This window comes from Tauraco erythrolophus, chromosome 26, assembly GCF_009769465.1.
Source record: "Tauraco erythrolophus isolate bTauEry1 chromosome 26, bTauEry1.pri, whole genome shotgun sequence".
Lineage (NCBI taxonomy): Eukaryota > Metazoa > Chordata > Aves > Musophagiformes > Musophagidae > Tauraco > Tauraco erythrolophus.
In genome coordinates this window covers 5,944,968-5,959,414 of record NC_141490.1, presented here as the reverse complement: position 1 = coordinate 5,959,414, position 14,447 = coordinate 5,944,968, and the positions used below count along the sequence as shown (strand labels likewise).

The 14,447-nt window shown below is 44.9% G+C and overlaps 1 protein-coding gene across 2 annotated transcripts in view; it reads left to right on the top strand.

Moving 5' to 3' along the window:
• The window catches only part of PRDM10 (PR/SET domain 10), a 44,225-nt gene extending 30,670 nt beyond the window's left edge, over positions 1-13,555 (top strand). For both annotated transcript variants that reach the window (XM_086627044.1, XM_086627045.1), the window contains 10 exons: positions 1,272-1,427; positions 2,422-2,601; positions 3,384-3,494; positions 4,601-4,801; positions 5,385-5,528; positions 6,539-6,709; positions 7,965-8,102; positions 8,757-8,928; positions 9,551-9,663; positions 10,679-13,555. In XM_086627044.1, the coding sequence (XP_086483170.1) occupies positions 1,272-1,427; positions 2,422-2,601; positions 3,384-3,494; positions 4,601-4,801; positions 5,385-5,528; positions 6,539-6,709; positions 7,965-8,102; positions 8,757-8,928; positions 9,551-9,663; positions 10,679-10,915 (1,623 nt within the window). In that variant the 3' untranslated portion in view covers positions 10,916-13,555. The remainder of the gene's footprint in view (positions 1-1,271; positions 1,428-2,421; positions 2,602-3,383; positions 3,495-4,600; positions 4,802-5,384; positions 5,529-6,538; positions 6,710-7,964; positions 8,103-8,756; positions 8,929-9,550; positions 9,664-10,678) is intronic.
• The last annotated feature ends 892 nt before the right edge of the window (positions 13,556-14,447 follow it).

Below are 14,447 nucleotides of genomic sequence, written 5' to 3'. Positions count from 1 at the left end.
CAGAAATGCCAGAATAGATCAGGATACTCTGCTTCCCAGCTTCCCCCTGGGCTCCAGCTGAGTACTTCCTTCTACTCCACGCACTGCTAGAGACATTGCACTGGAGTAGTGAGTAGTGTAACTACTTGGTGCAGTGTGCAGGGCCGTTGGAGAAGGTGGTTAACAGAATTTAAGGATGCTGTTTCGATGCTCAGTAAGAAAAAACTGCGAGGTACCATGCACATATTCATTATCCTTCACAGGGACAAAGAGGTTGGTATGTCTTGCTGAGCTGCCTGGCTTAAATTGAGATGTGGAAATCTGTCCAACAGGAAAGACTATCCAACAGGCTAAGGAGGAAAGGAGGGGGCAAAGTGATTTACTAATGTAATTCCATCCTGGCAAAGCACCTTTATCTTCTGTAAATGTTGAACACGGGAGAATGTTGAGGATTCAGAAATGCTGTTCTGCAACCTAATTCCTTGTAAACTTTCCCGTGAAACTGATGGCTTTTTTCCAGTAATTCAGCTCTATTTGGAATTTAAATGTGTTTGGTTTTTTTTTTTCATTTGGTGCTATGTGAATAATGAAGTCTGGTCGCCGTAGATTGCTGCCTACTTAAATACTTTTATGTGGAACAGATAAAGATACCAAGTTGTTCCATGTATGATCGGTGTTAGAAGATGGTAAAGATTTAATTAGAGACCCATTTGAGTAGTGCTTGGATTTCAAATGTCAAACTTCATTAGTTACTTTAGTGAGAGGGGGAAAAAAACCCCACTAGATGCTTCAAGAGGTCAAGGATAATCCCAAAGTATGCAAAAGTAATTGCTGTTCAGGAATGGATTTTTTTTTTTCCAGTTGTAATTGCAATCTCATTTTCTGTGATTGAAAGGAATTGGTCCCTGCATTTAGATTTCTTCTAAATGAAATAACGGTAACCTCAGATGAACATCTTAACTCAAGGATGGTTCAGTAAAGCTGGTACATCATGGACTCTTTCTGCCCATTAAGTGCCCAAGTGTTCGACAGCTGATGCCTTCAAGAATCAGTCTGGAGGAAATCAAATCGTCCATCCAGATGCATAATAAAGATTTTATGGCTTTATAGAAACCATTGCCAAGATATCAACTGTTCTGATAAAATACTTTTTAAACCAGAGCAGATTAGAGAACTCTGAAAACCTTTTTCCTTCCTTTCTTCTTCCCTTCTGCTGAGAGTTTCTTAGACTGTTTGACCGCACGCTCCTCTCTTGTGAATAAATCCCGTTTTTCCGTGATCTGCCATTCCAGGTCAAGAAACACGTGCGCAGTTTCCATTCCGAAAAGATTTACCAGTGTACGGAATGCGACAAGGCTTTCTGCCGTCCTGACAAGCTGCGGCTCCATATGTTGCGACACTCGGACCGCAAAGATTTCCTGTGCTCCACGTGTGGCAAGCAGTTCAAGGTGAGAGAACTCTTGACGTGATTTTTAACACCATTCTTTACCCTCCTTCGAGGAGATAAGCTCATGTTCCCAAAGGTGGAAGCAACTAACGTGTGAACATGCTAGACTTGGCTGCAAGTTTTATGCCCTGCTGTGTCGTGTGTGAGCTGGGATGTTCGTTTCTGATGGACAAGGGCCAAGATCCACCCCAGTATGCCCTGCTGTAACAGGATCTCTCATCCATCAGATCTTATTTCTAATAACTTAATGGCAAAGGCAGTTTTGTCTGCTCGTTAAGAACTGGGTCATTATACAACTCAGTTGCCCAGTGCTTGGGTCGTGTTGCTTTTATCAGTTTAGTTAAGAAAACTTCTTGCTGATATTCCTCGCCAGCGTGCCTGTGTCCATGGGACGCATCTTGTCAGCATAGGACATCCAGATGCCCTTCCAGATCTTCCAGTACAGATGGAGCAGACTGTGAGCCAAGTGAACTGTGGTGGCAGCAGCCTTCTCCTTGTCACTTCGTTTCTTATGGGATACTGAGGAACTGGATGCTTTCGGGTGAAGTACGTTCTAGACAGTGTGTGTCCAGAAGGGCTGGATTGCATCTGGGCAGTAGGTTCAATACTGTTGTAGGACTTGAGATCCTTCTCAGTGAAGGGCATTATTTGATGCAAGTTTCCAGCTGCGTGGAGTTGAGCACTAGTAATTTAGATAAAATCAAAAGAAAGTCAGAATGGGAGGGGTTTGTTCTCACAGAGGCTGCTAAACTAGCACCAATTTAGCTCCTGCTTTTGTAGCTGAGCACCTTCAGCTTGGTTTGAAGGATAAACCCAAGCCCAAAGGGTTCCTGCCGAGCTGTCCGACACTGAACACACGACTCCCATCTCACAGCAGCACTGGAGAGGAAAAGCCAGAGATCTCTGAACAACTTGGATTGCGACTCTTCCTTGTGACTGGTAGTAAGGCAGCAAGCGATGCTGACATCTTTCTCCCCGATTTGCTCTTTCCCTAGAGGAAAGACAAGCTGCGAGAGCACATGCAGAGGATGCACAACCCGGAGAGGGAGGCCAAGAAAGCTGATCGAATCAGCCGCTCCAAAACGTTCAAGCCTCGGATAGCTTCTACCGACTACGAAAGCTTCATGTTCAAGTGCCGGCTCTGCATGATGGGTTTCCGCCGGAGGGGCATGCTGGTGAGAGTGTGCTGTAGCTTCTCTTAGACTTTCTGTGCTCAGTTTTGAGTAGTTAAGGAATAAAGGTGGAGTACTGGTGGTTTGAACACAAGGATGCTGTGAAACTGGGAGAATTTTGTAGCTGAGTTGAGATTATGTGTCTCTTTTTAAACCTGTGTCTTGTCTTTTCAGGAAACGCGTGCCTTTGCGTATTTCATTGCCTGTGTTGTGTGTCTGCTTGTCACTACCATATCTTAACTAAGTAATTCTGATTGATGTGTAATCTAATTAGCAGAATGTAAGATTAATATATTGCCTAGTTCAGCCTTACTGCCTCAGTTATCCTGTCTTTCCTATTTTTTTTCTGTTTGTTTCTCCCCCTTCTTGAGGGGCCTCTCCTGGCCATGCCCTGTAACTGCCACTGTGTAAAGGGTGTTACACAGCAAGAGATCTTATTTGCAAATATTTCATTAGAATTATTATCTCTGCTAGCAAAGGCCTCCTGGGCCAGAAGTCCTTTACACAACCTTACTCTCAGCTGGAAGAGAGTTCTAGCAAGCTATTTTACCCCTTCCCTCCCCATTTTGATTAGAGAAACTGTAAATGAGATCTAGCAAGACCGTGTCTACCTTCAGCAGCTGACTGTGAATGCACAATGACCTTTGCAGCAGCAAATGCTTCCGGTGCTGCTGGCTAGCATCATTATAGTTTAGGTTTGGCTGTTAGCCATGTCTAGGAGAAGCAGCAATAGCTTGGCTCCCATCTGTAATATGCTCTCTTGTTCTTGGTTTCTTTCTCCTAAGGTGAATCATTTATCAAAGAGACATCCAGACATGAAAATAGAAGAGGTGCCAGAGCTCACATTGCCCATCATCAAACCCAACAGAGATTACTTCTGTCAGTACTGTGATAAGGTATGTAAGGAAGTCACCCTTCGGAGGGTAGCTCAGTCCTAGACCTGTATGCCACCAATTTGTCTCTGCATGGAAACATCTGGCAGGGTTTGTACCTTTTTTGAGGTGCTTGCCAGCAATGTTTCTGGAGCACTATCCAAAAGAAATTAAGATGAAATGCATTTAGGCCAAGGCAGCTGAATGCTAACTGAAAATTGCAGTTCTCCTTTTCTGCTGTCTTTGGAGTTGGTAAAACTTAAATGCTGTGATCCAGCAACCAGTCACCCACCCTTAGTCCTGTATCACTTTTTAGCAACCCAGGACTAGGTATCCTATCTGTCTATAATTCCTGAACACTAATTCCTTTTGGTTTCTGTATCGCTTCAAAAAGTTAGTCTTTAACTCCTTTTATTTTAAGCCATTTACTTGGTCACATGCCAGTAATTCTCTGTTCAGTGGAGCCTGAAGCTGCTTCTGCACTGCCTTGGGGTTCCTGTTCTTACTTCCTGCCTTTCACTTTTCATGCATGTGGACCTTCATTTACCAGGGAGTGTGTTTTGACTGACTGTTCTTATCTTCAGTGTATTCTTCCATGATGCCTCCTTTTTGTTTAAAGGGCAAAAAAACCCCGGATAGTTCTAAATAATGTATGGAGTGTTCATTTGTTGATGTATCTAAAAAGAATTGAAAAATATGCTGATATTTAACTGAAGGCTGTTAACAGTTTGATGTTTTGTGTGAGAGTGGAGGCATCACCCCTCATGCCAAATTACCATCAAAGAAATTACAGCTTTGGTGATCAGTGGCTTCTCTGATATTTGACCTTAAAGCACGAGGCAAAAAAAAACGTTTTCCTCTTACTTTCTTGTCCTGCTCTGATGCTTCGTTCTGCCATACAACATGTTCTCAAATGCCTCCTGCATGCTGTGCAAGGAGTTGCTTTCACAGGCTGATTAAACACTGGAATGTGTGTGTATGTATATTCATGCATCGTGTTGTAACTGGGGATTTAACCAAACATATAGTCTAAAGCAATGTGCAGACCTTCCAGACAAAGACAACTGGTAGCTGTTTTCTGCACAGACATCAGGATTACACAGTTTTCATTCCAAATCTTTGCCCTGCAGGTGTACAAGAGCGCCAGCAAACGCAAAGCACACATCCTGAAGAACCATCCTGGTGCTGAGCTACCTCCAAGCATCCGGAAGCTGCGCCCTGCGGGCCCAGGAGAGCCGGATCCCATGCTGAGCACCCACACGCAGCTGACGGGCACTATAGCCACCCCTCCGGTCTGCTGCCCTCACTGTTCCAAGCAGTACAGCAGTAAGGTGCGGGGTTGTCTCAGCCTCAGAAAACAGCGATCCCTGGTGATGCTCTTTCACCACGGTCTCTCTCATCTGTCAGTCCACGAGCAGAGCTCTTTCATTCTCAGTCAGAGCGCTGGATTCAGGCTGACAACACAGGCGCAGCCTGCTTATTTCATGGCAAAAAGGCTCTCTAAATAGAGGGCATGAGCGTGAAAGAAGTAGTGGAAATGTTATTAGAGTGCTGTCACAAACGGAAAAGCTTGGAAACTGCTCCCTGACAGTGACAAGGCAGAGGAGTAGGGAAGCAAAATGCAGAAAAAGGTGACCTCTGGAAAAAGTCCTCAAAATATTTGGCCGTGTTGGGGTAAAAAGCTTAGAGTGTGATGTTTGGGGTGATATTTCAGAATCAGGCAGCTGTAATCAGCAGCAACTTTGTGATCCTTGTTTCCTTCTTGCTGACCAGAGCACCCCACAGTGTGAACCTTGATGCTGCCTTACTGAGGGAAACCTAACAGCTGTTAGTCCACAGGGCTGTTCTAGTTTCAGTTGGCACGAAGCAGAGTTGCTGACTACCTTTCTAATGCTCTTCTGCATCTCTCTCTAGACAAAGATGGTCCAGCACATTCGCAAGAAGCACCCGGAGTTTGCTCAGCTGCCCAACACAATACACACCCCGCTGGCAACGGCTGTCATCAGTTCCACTCCTGCAGTTCTGACCACTGACAGCACTACGGGAGAGACTGTTGTGGTAAGGGTTCCAGAGGCGTTAGCTCAGGCCAACAGAGGGAAACAAACACAACTGAAGCCTTCTGGTATAGTAGTCTTGATGTTTATTTGGCAGACAAAACTTTAAAGTGTGTGTTAGGACATGATTTGAGATAACTTCTGTTCCTGAAGCTGGGTGTTGTAGTCTTGCTCTGCCAGGAACTATGTATTTCTTTCTGGAACTCCAGGGGTTTGTTTTTTTCCCCCTGTTTCTTTCACTCGGACCCATATGCTACTGACTCCACATGATGCTTTCACATTTACATGCCTAATTAACTCAGGAATACACATCTTGTGGATTTTCACTGGGACTGTTCCCTTGAGGTGCTTGCAGTCCTTGGGATCGAGAGGACATGTTTAACAGTGACCGAGGACTGGATCAAACTGTTCAGAGGAGTCAAAAATCTTTCTGTAATTCTTTGGACAGTGCGGAACTGAGCGATACGAACCTCCAGTGGCTGTTCTCTCCGCTGTTAAGGCATTAGCTGCCGCGGAAGTGAAAGCTGAGACTAGAAAAATCAGTCTTGCATCTTTTAGTGGTGCTGGGACGGTGTGTAGTTATAAAAATCCTATTGACCACAGTTTAAAACTTCCTATTTGAAGACTGAAACTGGATGAAAGACTGTCTTGCTTGAAAATACAGTTGTCAAGAGAAGTACCACTCTGGCAAGTGGAGGAGGGAAGGTAGAATGTGTCCAAGAAGCACTTGTGGACTTGGAAGCCAAGCCAGCTCTTGACAAATGCAGGACTCTTGTTGTCTAATAGAATACTGTGAAGTCCAAAGATTAAAATCACTTTATTACTATTGTGTGTTAAGTTAACCCTTAATGGTCCTGATTAGCATTTAGGCAGAAGGTGCAAGTGGATGATCTCTAGTGACTGCTTATGGCCTCTGTACACATTAAGCTCTTGTAAATAAATGACTGGACCCAAAAGTATCCAATCTGATAGACAATACGTGATGATGGTCTGTATCTCTCTCTACCTGCTCAGACAACGGATCTACTGACACAAGCAATGACGGAGATATCCCAGACCCTCACCACAGACTATCGAACTCCCCAGGGAGATTACCAGCGAATCCAGTACATCCCTGTGTCTCAGGCCACAACTGGCTTGCAGCAGCCTCAGCACATACAGCTGCAGGTTGTTCAAGTGGCCCAGGTGAGTAACCTGTTGGGGGACTGGTGTGCTTTTGACCTCTTCTCCGTATCAAGCCTGTGCTTTCTTGGGGCTGTAGTGCTGGGAAGTTTGTTGGAATATCTACAAAAAGTGGTGCAGGCTATTTTTTACAGATAAATTGATACATAATGCTTAGACTTCCTATCATAAGCATTGTGTACTGGGCATAAATAGTCCTGGCAGTCTTGATCAGCTTGCAGGAGACATATCAACACAGTCCTACTTTATTTCTACCCATCTGGGCGCCTTTGCTTGAGTCTGCTCTAGGAAGGTTTTCCAGCAACTGGGAAAGTGGGTCAGCGGGTGACCCGTTTTTGCAGTTGAGGAGACTAATTTGTACTTCTTTGTTCTCAGTGAACCAAAGCCAAAATTTGGAAGTGCAGAAAGCATTTGCTTTATCCTTTGTATCATCTATTAGAATATTCATTCTCTGTGATGCTCAACAGCCTCCTAAAAATAAAAACAGAGTGTAACTAGAGTAACTGAGCTGAGGAAAATAACTCGGGCAGCTGTAAGAAATGGCTGTAGCCTTTAAATCTGTTATCTACTGGGTGAAACTGAAACTACCATGTTTTTGAATCTGAAATTCCGTTCTCTCTGGCCTCTCATTACAAATTAGGTTATGAATTTGGTTAATAAAGGCCTCAGTTAATATTGACTGTGGCTGTTCTAATGATACAAGAGCATGAATACTGAATTAATTATATCAGGATTTGAGACTCGTAATTAAATTGCTCCAATTGGTATCATTAGCAAGTGTTGCTCAAAAAAGCCTTTAATCAGTAAGACTTTGAGCACTTGTCTTGATACAGAGCTGTGTCAAGCTACAGGATTGGATAAGCAGATCTTGAGTATGCATACATTTTATGGAAAGACAGCTACAAAAAAGGATGGTCCAGTGGTTGACAGTAATCCTGGTTTTCAGACCCTTTGGTTTGAGTCCAGCCTTTGCCACAGACAGCTTGTATGACCTTAGGCAAGTCCTTTCCCTTTGATATCACTGAGATGTAACCATCTCAGTGCCATTACATCTGTTAAATGTGCTTTTTTCATCTCCCAGGAGCGCAAAGAGGGTAAACACAGGCTTGAACAGGAGTGCTCCAGGGCCTCACTACGGCTCGTACCTCATTGTTCCACACCTTGTATGACACAAAATGTTTACGTGGCTGCTTCTGCAAAGAATTTGAAGTATAAGCCTCTGCTGTGATTTCTCTTTTATTATTTTATTTTTCTCCAGGCTACCTCACCCCACCAGTCCCAGCACTCCACGGTGGACGTTGGGCAGCTTCATGACCCCCAGACGTACACCCAGCATGCTATCCAGGTGCAGCACATCCAGGTGACAGAGCCATCGCCAGCAACTCAGTCATCACAGGTATTCCACTCTTCTCTTGCAGGAAATGTTTTCCCTACCGGTCTGCTGAGGTGGCAGATGACATGAGCTGATGCAAGAGATAGTCTTCTGGATGTCATTTAAAGGACCATACATGAAATGACTCTCACATGAATATATCTGAGATCATTAAGTAGTTCCTAGGTGTGCTTAGGCTGTATAGGGGTGGATTTTTTTGTGGGTTTGTTGGGTTTTTTGTTGTGTGGGTTTCTTTTTTTCCCTAACAGTGTATACAAGGTAGAGGTAAATGGCTGGGAACAGAAAAATTTGCAGCTTGAATCAAGTTAGCCAATTGAAAGATGTAAATGGAAACTGGCATTGCTCAAATATTTGAAGTTCAGATCTTCATGCTGTTGAGTGCTATTTAGCCCCTCATCTCAGTTCTCTGCCACAGAGAACTGTTGCTTTCCACCTTTGGAAAGCAAGGTCTCTATTTCAGTTTGCCAATCGCTGCTTATTAACCATCGAGTGAAGCAAGCTGGAGAGGGAGGAGAGCTTTGCAGTTCTTGTGCTCAGTATGCTGTAGGACCTGCTGCCTGCCCCTGTGTTTTCCCTTAAGAAGGATATGTTTGTACCAGTACAGAGGCGTGCAATCCCTGGTACACTGAGAACACTTACACCTTTTTGTTTTTCTAGGTTGGGGGGCAGCCTTTGAGTCCCTCCTCGCAACAATCTCAGCAGGAACTCAGCCCCTCGCAGATGCAGACAACTACATCTACGCCAAACCAAGCCCTGCAGCAGCAGCAGCAAGGCTCTTCAGTTCAGCACACCTATCTTCCCAGCACATGGAACTCATTTCGGAGCTATTGTAAGCGTCAGCAGTAGCTCTCACTAGTGGTCTGGCTATTGTGTGGGACTGCTTGTGCTCCATTTCTCCAGTTACCAAATGGGATAGTATTTTTCAGAGCTTTTTAAGCTTTGTGATTTAATATTCACAGAGGTCTAAGAAGATAAATGGTTTTAGACAAATCAAAATGGTTGTACTAGCTTTTTCTACTGTAGGTCTGTAATTATCTTCTGGGTGGTTTGGGCAGGCAGACTGGGCTGCTTTATTCCAAAGAACTTGCATTCAGGAAGAATCTGCGTGTTGGATAGCAGCTCATTCAAATTAGGATGGATGCTTGAAAGAATCACGGAGATGACAGTGACATGAAATGATTTCTTCTGTCCCTGCAGCTCTGGATGGTAATTCTACGATTTCTTGGGTGAGAACAGGATGTCTTGTCTGTGCATGAATTGCTAAATCTGCAGTTTGTTAGCTGGCATAATTGTGTTGAGGCCTGTAGAGCTTTACACGGCTTTACAGTACCTGGATTTCTATTCAACCACTACTGTTTCAGGCTTGAAATCTTACTGATGTAAGACATGATCTTTCAAGGTGGTCTTTGAGTTTGACTGAAGGTCTTGATTGTCCAATTTCCGTTTTTTAGCATCGGAGATTCAGATGATGACCATTCCCCAAGGCCAGTACGTGATCACAGAGACCGCTGTAGGTACACCGGTCACCACTGTCAACACAGGGCAAGTGAAAGCAGTCACTCAGGTAAGGAAAGCAATCATGGCTTTTTTTGTATATATTTTGGTCTGGAATAATGATCAGGCTTAAAGCCTTCAGTTTGAAGGTTAAAGGAGTGCCAAAGTGATGACTGGGGCACAGAGTAGAGAATTATGGTGTACCCGTAGAGGTCCAGAGTGTATAGTCTGAAAGGGCATTGGCTTTCTCTAATAATCGTAGCAAGTTCTCTGCTGGGCAGAATCTGTAGGCAAAACAGCCAAGAAATGATATGTTGTGTTGTCATAAGCTAAGGAGAAAAGTGCTACTGTTCAAACCTAGTAATGTTGTAAACTTTAGGTTATGGAAGGCAGGAAATAATCTCATGAGCTTCAAGGAAAAGATCTGTTTTATTTTTTTTCTGAAGTAGCATCGAACTCCTTTGTGGTGATCACAAATAGTTTTCTGCATCTAAACTGTTTGCAAGGCCCACTCTGTCTGGCCCCTGTAGGTATGACTCCTTCGAGTTTAAAGTGTTCACTTAGTCACATGTGCAGGGCAAGGTATGACTTAGTGGTAGTGACAGTCTTAAAAACATTTATGTATCCATCACACCAAATTTCAGAGCAGTTTCTGGAAACATTTCTCACTTGGTAATCCTGTGGATAACAGAAAGCTATCAAAGAGTTACGCTGTCTTACCTAGTAGGCAATCCAGCATAAGGAGACAGCTGTTGTACTGCGTTGATATTGGACACTTCTGCTAGAACACGTGGAAAATCAAAAAAACTTCCAGAACAGTTGTATTAAAAAATGATATTTTAATTTGTAGTTAATTGTGTAATTAGTTTAACCGCTTGTACGTTAGCCAAATGCAAAGTAGCCCACTGTACTTGAAAACAAAGGACAAGGGTTATGTTGCTCTCAAGTACTTTTAAATGAGGTAGAACTTAATTTCCAAGTTCCTTGTTCATGCTGAAATGTCTTCCAGCACAGCAACAGGAAAATTACAGACTATTAGCACAGAAGATGCAACAAATGACTTCTTTTTTGCATTCCCCATGCAGACTCACTATGTGATATCTGAAGGTCAGCCTGATCTGGATGTCAAACCAAACCCTTCACTCCCCAGCGAGGTACAGGTGGGTGTTTCCCAGCCACCAGCCCACACGGATACCTTGGAATCACAGACCAGCAGCCAGCAGCAAACCACCCAGTATATCATCACTACAACCACCAATGGGAACGGTGGCAGTGAAGTGCACATCACTAAACCCAGAACTTTCTCAGCAGAACACGAGTGAAGGAGTCTCATGGTGTCACTTGCCTGTACTGGTCACCTCCCCCTGGAAGCCCAGCTATATGGGTATCCTGGAGCTCAATGTGTTTAAAAGTATCTGCTCACTTAACTTCCACTAAAATCTTGGAGCTCTTGTTAATGCTTTAAGAGGGTCTAAGTCCCCAGTGACCATGAAGAAGTACCCTCAAAATCCTTCTGGGATGCCATTTTATGCAGCTTTTAACAGAAAGGACAAGATAAGTGAAACCTCTGCTTGCTCCAGACTTTACTTTTGGCATGTCTGCTGACCCTTATTTTTCCTTGTTGGAAGTATCTGTGGTGAACAACTTGGGATTTCAATTGTATGGGAGAAAGCTTGCCTAAATGAAGGCTTGCTGGCAGATTACGTTGTATGTATATAGGACATCATGTAAATTGCCAGAGTATGGCAGAACTGCTTCTTGTCTTTGTTTCAGCAGCCAAGGTGAAAGGGAATATACCAACTCGATGCCTGGAAAAAAAGAGCAGCAGCAGCAAAGCGGCGGCTCCTCGCGCGCTTGTGCGGGGACGGATACAACCCAAATGAAGCTGTGAAGATGTGCTGAAGCAATCCATTAAATTATTATTTTTCCAACCCTCGAAGTGTTTACATGCTGCCCGCCCTGCCCTGTTTTACCAAGAAGTTCCAGAAAGAAGGGAAAGTGCAGTCTTAAACCCCTGTTGTTGGGAACAAACTGATCGGAATCATAGTAGCACATAAGGGTAGCATGGAGCCACTGTTGTCTCTATTCTCCTCCAGCGTTTGCAGGGAAAATCACCTTTTGGCCTGTAAACAAAAAAGGCTCAGCTTAGCCTGCCTGGCAGCTTCTGCTGTGAAGGAAAGATAGTTGTGCCAGGCGAAAATGAGGGTCCAGGAGCACACCTCTGAAGATGCAGGGTAGTTGTCTCTGTCACCGCCTCCAAGGGGACATATTTTTCCCTTCAAGACTGGATGGAGAGTTGGTTACTGTGATTTTCCAAATACCTTGTTAACGATGCACTCTAATTCCCTTGCACAGTTTCATAAAATGACAAAAATGACCAGCCCTGGGCTCAGGAAACACACCAACATGCTAGTGGACCACTGTTTATGGGGCACAGAAAGCCATCTGTAAAGGTTGCCTGCTTTGGCAGACCTGGTCTATGTACAGAATTTGTTACGTTTGGGGACCAGGAGAAAGGGAAAGAGAAGGTTTATCTCTTAAAGCAGTGTATTTTCTTTTTCTTCCATAATTCTCCTTCACAGGTCTTGTTGGTTGGTTATTTAATTGGCAAGAATATGACTACAACTCCATTGACTGCTAATAGGATGTACTGTGTATGTCTAAACCACCTTCCACTCGGCTTGAAAACTCATCCCAGAATGTCTGTGTGCGTAACAGGATACATTTATCTATAAAACAAAAGCAAAAGAGGATGTTTTGTCTTACCAGCCTGTGAGACTGAAGAACTGAGAGAGGTTGTGGGGTGGTTTTTTTGATTTATTTTCTTTTGTGCTGCGCTGAGTGTGAAGGCAAGACTTTTCCGTAAGTACTCCCACAGGTTTAAGGGATGAATGTCTTGAAATTCAGTGGGTTTGGGAGCCTGTGGGTTTTTAGCAGCGTGGCCAAATGGCAGCTCATTCATGTGAAGTCGTGTTGCCAAGGACTTGGGAATTATCATGTTGAGTGTTGCTGTGTTGTTGGTGTGGGAGAAGGGGATGGAGATGTTGTCTTGGCTTTCATCAGGCTGCTAGGTGATTTAATAACAAGTCAAAAATTAATAACAGGAGAATAGGAGGTTTGGAAATGAGATATTCAGGCAGAACTGCCCTACAGGAGTGATTTTAAAGTCTTCAAAGATCTATAGTCTTTATAGATGGACATCATTCTTTCTCCCCTTAATGATATTGCAGATGTGGAGTTGAGAAACCATTGTGCTCTGGTCACCTTTGGGAAGGAGTGCAGACTGGGGGCGCCTGGAGCAGTTATTTAATGCTGAAAACTACACAGTGTTCCAGAAAACGATTGGAAAACAGCCTTTTGGAACTCCAGTCTTCCTTCTCAAAGGTCCTACTCTGTCCCACAGCACCAGCAGCATATTGGGTCCCCGTGTTAAGGGATCCACGGTATCTCAAGCTTAACCAATGCCTCGGTGCCAGAGAAGCATCCCTGGAAACTGAACTATCACGGACTTTCCTTCCCAAGCAAGGAACCACAATGATGGCACAGACAGCAGGGGCCTGCTTGTAGAAGGACCACAAAAAGAAAGACAAGACAACAGTTTGCATGGATTTTTTTCCAATTTCTGCAGTGCAGAAGGTACAGGATTTATAATTGTTCTTTTCAAACCGGAGCAACCCCCCGATCTCTCTCGGAGGTGATGTCCCACAGCAGCGGAACGCCCAAGGCCACGTTCTGCTCCAAGATGGGCATTAGGGAGGCCTGATGCTGTTCCTTGTCGGTGTTTTGGATCAGATTCCGTGTTTTCCTGGGGAGAAAAGGAGAAAAAAAAAAAAAAGACCCTGGATTTGCACCTCTTGGACTGCTGGCGCTGTTTTGCCCTTCTGTTATTTAACTGTGTATGTCGAGTGTACATTTGGTGACCGTTATGGTGTTCAGTCTTGTGCGACCCTGCAGGTGTATTAAAAAAAAAAAAAAGGCGATGAATAAACATTTTTCTTTTTTTTTTTAAAAAAACCCACTGTCTGTTCTATCTGTTCGCTGAGGGGGGTGGGGGTGGTGGTGGTGAGCGAAATGAGCCTGCGCCATTCCTCAGGCTACAAACGTTGCGATAAAAAGAAAAACCCTCTTCCTTCCTTCCTTCCTCCTTCCTCCTCCTCCTCTTCCTTCCTTCCTCCTTCCTCCTCCTCTTCCTTCCTTCCTTCCTTCCTTCCTTCCTCCCTCCTCCTCCTCCTCCTCTTCCTTCCTTCCTCCCTCCTCCTCCTCCTCTTCCTTCCTTCCTCCCTCCTCCTCCTCCTCCTCCTCTTCCTTCCTCCCTCCTCCTCCTCCTCCTCTTCCTTCCTTCCTCCCTCCCTCCCTCCTCCTCTTCCTTCCTTCCTCCCTCCCTCCCTCCTCCTCTTCCTTCCTCCCTCCCTCCCTCCTCCTCTTCCTTCCTTCCTCCCTCCCTCCTCCTCTTCCTTCCTTCCTCCCTCCCTCCTCCTCTTCCTTCCTTCCTCCCTCCCTCCTCCTCTTCCTTCCTTCCTTCCTCCCTCCTCCTCCTCCTCTTCCTTCCTCCCTCCTCCTCCTCTTCCTTCCTCCCTCCTCCTCCTCCTCTTCCTTCCTTCCACCCACCCGCCTCCTCCTCTTCCTTCCTTCCTCCCTCCCTCCTCCTCCTCTTCCTTCCTTCCTCCCTCCCTCCTCCTCCTCTTCCTTCCTTCCTCCCTCCCTCCCTCCTCCTCTTCCTCCCTCCCTCCCTCCTCCTCTTCCTTCCTCCCTCCTCCTCCTCTTCCTCCCTCCCTCCCTCCCTCCTCCTCTTCCTCCCTCCCTCCCTCCCTCCTCCTCTTCCTCCCTCCCTCCCTCCCTCCTCCTCTTCCTCCC